Below are 11,353 nucleotides of genomic sequence, written 5' to 3' on the forward strand. Positions count from 1 at the left end.
ATGTACATGTATAATTGAATTTAAAGAAGGCAAACATACCAGTTTAACATCCTAAAGGATCTTACAATGCAGGATATTTATGCTGTTTTAAGAAATGATCTCATTTGAATGGATCTGCTAAGACTTGCTCCGTGCATGTCAGGGAGCTGGTGTATGTGTGCATGAGTGGCTCCCAAGTCCTCCAGTAATGAAAAGAGTACGCATTTGGCAAGCTTTGAATTTCGGCATCAATCCCTTGGAAAAATCACTTGATTTATGTACTTAATCTTTCTCGTTACTGTCAGCTCCTGCTCTTGCCTGCCACAATGAACCTGGTGTTATTGTGGCACTGTCAAAATTTCACTTCACAAAATTTTTCTTATGCATCAAGTGCTTTGACCTCTCACAGGAGGTCTCAACATGCTGAATCCCCGTGCTTTCTGGATTACTAACTTATTTGACATAGATATTACCTGTAAGTGCGTTTTGATATGCTAAATTAACATCTGTCACTCTGTATTTGTTTCATGGCATCTGTGGGTCATTGCTCAAGTGACGTTAATGATTCAGCCTGTGAACAAAGAAACTAACAAAACAGCTATATTTATGTAGTTATATATGTGAAAATCCTGTTGGTTTTTTTTTTTTTTTTTTTTTTTTACATACAGATTTCTTGAAACAGAATTTTTGGAATACTAGAATTTAAATGAAAATATTTGTTATGTAAAACCTGCAACAAAACAAATTCCATGAAAACTACGTTTTGGATATTTGGAATATGTCTAAAGCTTAAGATGAATAATGCCTGGAGGTATTGCTATCTCCACTAAACCAAATAATAGTAAGAATCTTTCCTGGGCAAGACTGCACTGCGACAACCTAGTTAAGCTCTTTTTTTAAAGAAAACTACAGCAGTCACTGTTTGCTTGTAGTCACTGGGAGACATTAAGGTGTTAACTTGAAAACATGTTCATAAATGATACCTTTTCTTTGATTACCGATCTAGCCACTTCATAAAATGGTAAATAGGTTCCCCCAAATAGTTGCATATGGTAAGACAAATCAAGTGTTGTTGATCTTTACAGACAGACTTGTAGGCAAATGCTCTGGAACTGCTTTCTATCTCCTCCCAGAAGAAGGACTAAGTAAATAGTTGTCCTACATGAGTCAGAAACTAGATGTGAGTTCAGTTTGTGAATGCAGATGTGTACACCTGAATTGTCACAGTGGGATTTCTTGTACATTGAGGCAATGTTTGTTTTTCAGGACTCAACCTATAGCCAGCAGCTCCTTATCCCAAGTACAGGTTTACCTTTGAAAACTAAAATATATGCAGCCGTGAGAGCAACCAACCTTGATGGCAGGTACCATAATGGATGTTATTTCTTATCCTGTTGGCTATTCAGCTCTTGGGTTTCTAAATTATTCTGATTTAGAAGCATCAGTCTTCTTCCTTTTTTTTTTTTTTTGGGGGGGGGGGGTGGGGGTTAGAAGGATGTTTAATGTTTGAGCTCATTGCCCTCAGCTGGAGGTTATCAAGTCCTTGATGTTGAGTGCATATCTTGCTGCTGTCATCATAACGAAAGTTCTTTCTGAATCATGCTTTACACCCTATGCTGTTGTTTTTAAGAAAGGGTAAAATGAGGAACAAATGAGAAACTCCTGGGCTTTTAAAAGTGGGAAGGTTTTGGCTTCTAGTTATACGTGGCCATCACTTCTGAGAAGAGGTATGCAACATATGGATTGGCATGTTTTTTGACTCACATGAAACCAAATGATTTGAGTTATAAAGTTCTGCTGCTATGGTGTGTGCTGTTTAGTTCTTTAAGTTGGGAAGAAACAAGTGGTATAGTTGGAACCCAGTACTTTAGCTTTTAAACACAGTAATTCAGCTTCAGTGTAACAGTCTGCATTATTAATTTATACATTTGCCTGCACTGTCCTTTCATCTTATCCCCCTTACTCTTATGTTGCCAGTTCACTTCATCATCTATCACTTTGCCTCCTGTACAGGTGGAATGTCTTGATGGACTACTGTTACACCACGCCATCTGGTAATCCTGGTGACGATCTTCGATATGATCTTTTTCTCAGGTACATCCTATGCAAATCCAGTATTTGTGGTTACTTCTTTTAAAAAACATGGGTATAAATTTCCCTGTTAGTAGTGTTCTAAGACTGCCTGAAAACTCTAAGTAATGTTAGCAGAGAGGCCTGGGGGCTGTATTTACATGTATAACATGTCAGGTCTTGTCTTGTTTGTGAGCATAAATATAGAATCAAGCTCAAAGTCATGAGAATTATGGTGGAGAAACATACATCCAAAATGGCCATACTAGACATCAGAAACACCAAAACTGAATGGTTAAACTGGCCTTTATTTTAATAAAGATACCTTTGTGGTCAATGACGATGATATAAAACATCATGGTCTGTACTTCAGGCAAGGAGTTAAGCAAATGATTAAAGATTACTAGATGCTCCTGCTAGTCCTAGTAATAATACATACTTGAATTGGAACTCTGTAAAACATACCAGTATCTTGGCAGTATCTCATACTAAGTCTCATCAATGATGGTTGCTTGGAGAGAGGCTTTCTTCATTTTGAGTTACCTGTCTGTGCTGGTTAGCGCACATGATTACTTTTTGTTTCAGCCCTGAAGTTTTTGGGGCCACTGGAGTTAAATGGTATTTTGAATATAGCTGTGATGTTGCAAATCATAGTGTTTTTGTAGCAATGAGTGCAGGACTGTGCAGCCTGGCAGGGAGACTGTGGCTGCACATGTTGGACATCATGGTATTGTGGTCTTTTCAAGGACCTAAAGCACTGAACTGCTGCCTAAGTTACCTTATTCTTAACTAAGAGCTTAAAAAAGCTAGTCATACATCTGCTCATCCTATTTATTTTTATTTTTCAACAAAATCTAGTTGCGACAAAGACCCACAGACAACTATAATTGAAAATGGTAAGAGCCAAATGGGAAGGTTTTCTTTTGAGGTATTCCGCTTTGTGAAGCACAAAAACCAGAAGATGTCTACAGTCTTCCTTCACTGCGTGACAAAGCTGTGCAGAGCAGATGACTGTCCCTTTCTTGTGCCAGTAAGTGTCAGTGGATAGAAGTTGCTGCTAATTATCTGGATTTAAGTCAAACCAGAATCATTCTGCATCCAAATGTAATGGATATTTGGATGACATAATGAAGATGACTTGTAGAGTCAGGAGAAAGGATGTTCTTTGTGTGTCTGAAAGAACGTAAGCCAACTGATGAATAGGGTAATGAATGTTGTCACCTAAAGGTAGAATAATACTAGACCTGCAAAGCACAGGTTTTTGATCATGCAAGAAGTGATCTTTTTGCCTTTTGGTCCTTAACTCATTATTAGAAGTAATGACTCTTAGACAGCTTCAGAGCTGATAATCTTAATGTAGTGTCTAAGAAACAAAGTACTCGTAATCATAGTGGATGGAATATAAATATCTTAGAATAGTATAAATTGAAAACTTAAAGCTATAGTAAGCACACTTACCCTGACAAAGAAAATTTGAAAGTGTTTCTGACGGGGGTGGGGGAATTATTACTTCCTCTTTTGTTTATTATCACCTCCCTTATAGTTTGGAAACTGCTGTTTTGCTGAAGTTAATGAAGATGTGTAAATTCAAACATTATTTCATTTTGGGAGCATAAAGAACAAGAAGTATGTCTGGGAGACTGAAATACTTGAATATGCATATAAATGCAATATTCTTTGAAGTCTTCAAAATGCAGTGTAGTTTTCCTGCTGAATGGCTTTCCACTTTGAACTGATAGCACTTTACAATTCTGTATACTTCTTTCATTTTGTGCTTTATGTTATACTTAATTGTGTTTAAATAATTTATTGTTTTTATGGATGTGCATGTTCTGAGGGTTTTGAAGTTCTTTCACATGAAGTTGAAACTGAAGAAATGCTCTTATTCTTGTGTACACAAGATTAAGGTAGATAAGTTAGAGATGTTAATTAAAGGTGGATTCCAGATGGTAGCGCTGAGGATTGTTTTCATGTGTCATCGCTGTTTAGAACTCCATGGAAAAGTATGAAATTTAACTTAAGAAGCTCACTGGAATAGGGACTGTAGCATGTTGTCTATCCCTATTCAAGCAAAACACATTTGTTGGGAAAAGCGACTGTAAACAAAGCTTTGGGAAATTAACTACTGAAAATTTAATATAATAGGAGATGGATCTTGTACATAACAGCAATGTAGTTCTGTAAATGAAGTGAGGCAAAATGCAACGGGAAGCTAGGCATTTACAAGATATACTTTTAGGGAATGTTGCAGCAGTTTTTATTGCAGAGTAATTTAATGCATACTAAGAAATAAAATTGAAGTTGTAGTACTGCTTATAAAAGAGCTTCCATTAAAAAAGGAAGCACAGAAGGGCGATAATTCTATTCCACTCTGAAACAGTGATTGTTTTGATTAACTGTTCAGATTTGCAGTAACAGAGAAAGAAGAGACACTGGTAGGAGAACAACTTGGAGTCCTCAGAGCACCTCTGGCAATGCTGTAATCACTGCTGGACCCATCATTACAAGGAGTGGTAGGAACAAGCAAACTTTTTCTGTGTACTGCAAGAATCTCAAACACCTGGGGAAATATTTTTACACTTAACTAAAAATTTCCAGTGACTTAGAGAAAGGGTGGTTTCTCCATGAGATTGGGTATTTTTTCCTCAACTATTGAAGTCTTTGTTAGAAATTTTGAACTAATATTTCTGCTCAGCTCACATGATTCCTCTTGACCCCATGAAAATTTCTGTGAGATACTATTATGCATATACACTCATTTTAAAAGCCCAAACTCAGTTGGTTGACTTTTTTCAGATTTCACTGAAGATAATGGAATTTATGGTACTGTGTTCACAATCACAATTTAATTTGTACAGCTAATAGATATTCACTGTCACTTTCTATTCACCATTTCTTCCAGTTTCACGTGTGTTTCTATTTGTGTTGAGTAATGTTAATACATGCTATATTTAGCCTTCAGCTATAAGAAGGAAACAGGACAAATATATCACAAGTTGTAAGAGACTAAAATCTACTCTTTTAGATCCAGAGTTAAACTTCATGGATTTCTGTTTTAATTGCCAAAAGGAAAGCAAATAAAAACCACCCAAAACACACACAAAAAAACCCCCACAATCTGTAGTCCCTGAAAATTATTTGACTGCTGTTGATAACTTAATAAATGAAAATTATTTAAGTAATTCTGTTTTGCATATTTCAGCAGTCTTAGATTTAGGAACCTGAGAACAGGACTGAATCCTGTCTAGAAAAAATAATTGAAACACTTGAGAATAAAATCTTTTTTTACATGCAAAGTGGTTCTGCTCACATGTACAAAGACCAATCGATCCTCCAGGACTGAGAACCATCTACCAAAAGACATCTTAAAACAAATACTCTCAGTTATAAGCATTATTTTTGCAATCAAAATCACTTTTTTTTTTTTTTTTCTGCATTATACATGGTCTCAATTGAACACCCTTGCTGTCATCTGATTAGTCAACAAAAAGTGAAAAGAACTAACTTCAAATTTGCATCCATGAATACTTACTGAAAACAAATGACAGTGTTGCTTAAACATCTATGCTAGAGAAATGCTGCCTTGAGCAAGGAATGGGAACTATATAGAACTTGCTATATGAGCAGCCCTTGTTAAGTAATATACTTTGATTCAAATGCTGTGAATATATATATATATATATATATATATATATATATACACACACACACATATACATATATATATGTATATGAATAATAAAAGTACTTCAAAAAACAGTGATTCAGTTCTGAACTCTGCCACCGATTTCCTGAGTGCTGTTGGTCAAGTCAATCTGACTTGAGCTTCAGTTTCTCTTCTGGAGCAGAAAGAGGCAATTAACACTTCCTTTCACTGTCCCTCACCATTGTAGCAGTAAGTGTATTAATGATGTGATATTTATGAATACTGTAGTCAAAGAAAAGGAGGAAGGTCATGAGAAAACAACTCAGTTGAAGAGAAGTGACTTTGTGGACAAAGAGTGCCATAGGTGGCAGTACTGGCTTACTCTGACATGAAGCTATGCAAAGGTGCTTATAGTATTTTCAAGACAGACACTGGTCCAGCTTTAGTACAGATGTATTTGTACAGCACTCATAAAACCTGCTGCACCTTGCTGACTGTAGTACGTATGTCTGTATTATATCACGTGGCTGGAGTTGCATAGATGTGCAACCCCTCGCTTTCCTCATCTCATTTGGGTTTGTGCTGTATCTGTCCTGGGGCTGGTCCTGTGTGTGTCAGTGTCTGCATAGGCACCTCAAGTTGTTAGCCAGGTCTTCCCATCACACAGTCTTTTGGTAACAGCACTTTTTACACAGTTTCCCTAGTATAAACTGAATAGCACTACTGCAAATGAATAATGTCCCTTTTTCTGTGTATCACTGAACTCATATTTCTGACATTGTATCCTTTTCAGAGAAGCTTCATGCTTGTTTGTTAATCTAAAAAATCATTGTAGGAGGAATATACAGAAGAAAATGTTTTGGTCTCCATGTTTAGAGACAAAGCAGGTATCTACTTGTGTAGGTGAATTTTCACAGATTTTGAAGGTTGTCTCACTTAAACATAGAAGACAGCTGCTCAGTATAAATGTATACAAGAGCTGTGCTTACAGGTTGCCCCAGAAAAGCACAAACAATGACAAGAAATGTAGTTTTGAGATGGACAATGTAAGTAACTTAAAGATAAAATTGAGGACAAAATATAAATGTTTCCTTGAATATGATGTCACTGTGTAACTGTGTGCATTGGGTAAGGGCATTTTTTGGTAAACATTTAAGGTCACTGTGTTTTCCTTGGGAAAAGTCAGGTTAAAAAAAGTCATGTTAAACCTTTTTTCATATACAAATACTCTTGTAAAATGGCTATTGTTGAAGGGACTTGTGTATAATATCATGGTTGTCTTTGTCTTTGTATTAAAAGGAGAAGAATAGAACTGCAAATCTTTTTAAATGAAGTGGTCCTGCACTAAGATGGTTTATATATTTTATATATATATTATAAAATAATAGATATATATATTTTTATATATATATTCCACATAATACTAGGTAACTTCATATTGGTGCACTCACCTTAAAAATGAAGGAACTTCATGAAAGTCATGTTGTCATCCTCATTTTACCGGAGATACTAGAAGCAGCTAGTCAGTGTTGCAAATACAGTTGATGTGCTTTGAAAATGAAGCTGGGACTTCTATGTGCAGGGTGGGGAGGAGGGGTGTGTGGTCACTAGGTGTTTGTAAAAATGTAATGCTTTCTATTTTAATTTTATACAGATGAAACACCAACCAACAATTCACAGCTTGGTAAGTTGATCAGAATTCTGAGAAACCACAAAGAGATGGTTTGAGTGAACCATTTTGATTCAGCTCTATTCACTGAGCTAGAATTTTTCTTTTTTTTTTCTTTTTGCCATTTAAATAAGTAAATACTGACATACCATAAAGAAAACAAGCAATTGGTAAGTCGAGAATGCTCAGTTTAATTTTTATACCCAGCCCCACCAACACAGTAACTTCTAATTGCTGAGTTGGCTTTGAAATGAAAATCTGCTTCTATGACATACAAGGGTGAAGAAACACTGCAACTGCCAGAAGCAAAATTAAACTTAAGTAGTAAAATCTGCTCATGCCATCTGGGAGTTGTGCAGCAAAATTGTTGTTATGGTGCAGTCCAGTTCAGTTCACAGCTCAAAGTCAGAGGAGTCCCACTTCAGCTCTTGTTCTGAAATATGCTGCAGGGGAGATCTGGTCTTTAAGTTTTACAGTGATTCTCTTTTGGGCACTTGGAAGACTTGTTTCAGCTTGTATGTTATTCTGCTGGTAATGAGGAGTAGCTAATGACTAGGAAAGGTTGTTCAAGCTTGGGCACCCAGGTGGTCCATTGGGCCATCCTACTTCTTACTTGCCCATAACAGGACCCAGTGGCACAATCAACCTACTGTCTCCTCTGAACTTTAGTAGCTATTTGTTCTCTTCTTTTCTCAACTTAGACCCTTTAGAAGCAGCTACCTTTCCTTTCTGGCATGGAAACAAGTTTTCCCTAAAATGAATTACTTACTGGTTTGTTCCTACCTATGGGTGTCATTAAAATAATAAAAGCAATTTCTCCATTTGCTGCACACAGCTTGGTATTGTAATGGCTGCTACCTTTCCTTCCCATCCAAAGAAAACAGCATCCTCCTTACCATTCCACAGCACCAGCCTTCCTGTACCTGTTCTCCCAGAGGGGAGCACAGAGGTAGTGAGGTAGGATTACTGCTGTAGTAGAGAGAATGATGAGTAGGGTCAGAAAGCATCACAGGGTTGAGAAGGAGATGGCCACCTGAACAACAGAGAGCTGAATTTTTCCAGCTTTAAGGAGGGGGGGATTGGTGATGTGCAGGCTGCTTCTGGGAAGAGCAGTGTGGCTTCTCACCTAGAAGCTGCACTGTAATTACACTGGACTGTCCAGCACTGGTAGTGCAAGAAAACAGCTCAGGCAAACACTGGTTGGTGCTTTGGGTAGTACCTACCACTCAAATGTTTTGTCCTGTACTGTAAAAGATGGTATAGGCTGGATATGTGCATTGTAGTGTTCAGCCTTTTTGAACAGCCTTTTTGAGCTACACTAAATAGTAAATACATGTGTTGTATCTTCTCTCTGAGACTGGATAAAAATGTTAAGGGGCCTCCTGTAAAGGTGTGCAGACAAGCTTAGAGATCTGATTCTAGATATGCCTGTTAAGGATTTTTATATCCATCGTATTGAGATTTAGCTAAGGATATCGGGGAAGAAATCATTTTGTTAATTTGCCTAGGCCATAAATCCTTATGCCTCACCTTGATAGTTTTTGGGCAGTAACTGTCTTGCTTTAAATAGCACAGGTCAAGCTTGGTCACTCAATGTGAGGGGTTTTTGCATGATGTATTCTTACTGTCTTTATTCCTCAGCACAATGGGTATTGAAAGAACTGACTATTTTCAAAGTACAGACAGGTACTTGCTCTGAAGTAGCTTTAGTCCCTCCATTGTAATTATTGTTGATATATAGTGTTGTAATGGAAAGATGGACATTTGACACTGCTGAGAAATTCTAACCAGACCTTCCCTGTGCATTTTTATTCTTGCAGCTCATCTGAATGGAGCTCCCTTCCAGCTGAATGCAGTCACCAGTGCACTGATTTCTGGCGTGGTCATTCTAGGAATCACAAGCATTTTCTTTTTTGTATGGTCCCTAACACTTCTGCACAGAAATTGGCCCAACAGTTCAATGTTGAGTGGCATCCGAAACCCAGTTTTCAACTAAAAGTGATTTACTTGCACTTTTTCTTTGGGGTTGCCTTTCTTGTTCATGAAATACATCGCCACTAAAAAAGAAAAAAAAAAAAAAAAAAAAAAGGCATCATTCCAGCTGTATCCAGCTGCTATTCCAGCTATTCTTTATCTGCAGACTTGTTAGATGTTGTTGTGTAGGTAGGAAGCAGTGGTATTGGTAACAGTCCTAGGAAATTATAAGAATCTCAATTGTGTTTGTGATCAGACTATGTGACATTATGCCCATGGGTGTGCTGACAATAGAGCTTGTGTCTCCAGCTTCCTGGTAAGTTCTTCAAGCTGAAGATGCTTAAGGTGAGAATCTTTCCAAGTATGCCATTCTTACACAAAACCTGACACATTCAGAAACATTCTTAAATTCATATACACCTACGAAGATGAGGATCACTTCTATTTTGTCATGTTTTGTCACAGATTTGAAAAAACAACTGTAGCTCAGGAGGAACTTGTTATTATCTGCCTTGGCTAAAAAGAACCACAGACTTAGAACAACATGTGAATTTTGTTTATTATTAATTTGAAAGTATTTTCTTAATATATGTTTTCAGTTGATTTGTGGTGATATCATGAAGTAAAACGGGACAGAAGGCTATCTTTTGAGTGTAGGGTAAATTGCAGTTGGTCAGGAACAATGTGGCAGTTTTTGAGGTTGAGAAACTTTTTTTTCCAACAAAATCACTGAGAACATGATCAAATTTTAAACCTAATATTCAAAAGAGAGCTAATTTTGCTCAGAACCTCCACAACCACAGTCTTCAGTCAAATTCTAACACTGGGAAATGCTCCAAGGGGAGAAAGTATTTGTTTAGCCTCTGAAAATACAAACAACTAATGCCAAAACTTTCCGGATCTGAAATTATATTTTGAGCCTAATTTGGCAGTAGAACTCTAACACCCCAATTTGTAAGGTCCAGTTTTGCCCCATGAGTTTTGTAGTTCTGACTTTCCTGTCTACACAAAGAGTAGTAGATCAGTGCTTGTTTCTTCAGCAGATTTTCCCCATGGATTAGGCTTCTTCATTGTATGGATAAAGGGAAGAAAGCAACGAGAAAAATAACAGGACAGAAGCAGTACTTTACTGTTGACTGAAGTGAGTGTGAGTTACCAGGTGTCTTCAAACAGGTGCAGCTTTGTAGAATAGACAAAATCCTAGTACTAGAGAGGCCAAAATAGATTTGACATTAAGCTGGACTGGATAGGTAGTTGGGATTTTGGTCACAGATTCAGCAGTTAATTTGGAATTTCATTTTTTCATGTACTGTACATATTGACCTAGAAACACCTCATTAATATTTATGATCATCGTCCTGTGTTAACAATGTCTGTGTTTTCATTAATGTGACACAACTGGCTAATGATCAGGGCTCCTTGGCTCTCAAGACTAAATACATAGAGACTTGTTCTCAGTTTTGTGATCCTGCAAATGCTGTATAAAGGCCTGTTGTTTGCAAAGTCAACTGTGCTCTAGTTTGGTATCCCTAACAACCAACACTGTACCTGTTTTCCTCCCGTCTTAATACCTCAGAAACATTTTTGCACTTCAGGGGTTAGGTCTGATGACATGTAAAACATGATTGTTTAATAAAAGTATTTGAAACACTTCAGAATGAATGCTTTGTCTGAATTGGTTTCCCCCCTCTTTTAAATTGTTTATATGTGCATGCAGTAACCTCATTCTACAAACATGAAAAGTCAGTTTGGTTAAGAGCTTTCAGTACAAAGGATAAATTAATATAGGTCTACTGGTCCTTAAAATGCAGTGACAGAACTCTAGAAATTAATGTCCAACTCTGGGTAGAAATAAACCTCAGATAATCTGTTGTAATTTACTCATAAGCAACCACAAATTCTGTAAATGTATTTCATACTTTTGAATGAGCAGTTTTAGTTGAAAGTTTTCAGTGATGGAGCTAGTTACCATCCTCAGTGAGCTGTTTCAACAGTTAATTACAGTCCCTAGTACT

The 11,353-nt window shown here is 37.0% G+C and overlaps 1 protein-coding gene across 14 annotated transcripts in view; it reads left to right on the forward strand.

Annotated features, from left to right (window-relative positions):
• Positions 1 to 10,989, forward strand: part of ZPLD1 (zona pellucida like domain containing 1) — a 101,048-nt gene extending 90,059 nt beyond the window's left edge. For all 14 annotated transcript variants that reach the window (XM_021271457.4, XM_021271460.4, XM_072023962.1 and 11 more), the window contains 6 exons: positions 1,246 to 1,343; positions 1,993 to 2,073; positions 2,908 to 3,079; positions 4,454 to 4,562; positions 7,350 to 7,379; positions 9,185 to 10,989. In XM_021271457.4, the coding sequence (XP_021127132.1) occupies positions 1,246 to 1,343; positions 1,993 to 2,073; positions 2,908 to 3,079; positions 4,454 to 4,562; positions 7,350 to 7,379; positions 9,185 to 9,360 (666 nt within the window). In that variant the 3' untranslated portion in view covers positions 9,361 to 10,989. The remainder of the gene's footprint in view (positions 1 to 1,245; positions 1,344 to 1,992; positions 2,074 to 2,907; positions 3,080 to 4,453; positions 4,563 to 7,349; positions 7,380 to 9,184) is intronic.
• Positions 10,990 to 11,353: the final 364 nt, after the last annotated feature.

The sequence above is a fragment of the Anas platyrhynchos genome, chromosome 1 (genome assembly GCF_047663525.1).
Source record: "Anas platyrhynchos isolate ZD024472 breed Pekin duck chromosome 1, IASCAAS_PekinDuck_T2T, whole genome shotgun sequence".
NCBI lineage: Eukaryota > Metazoa > Chordata > Aves > Anseriformes > Anatidae > Anas > Anas platyrhynchos.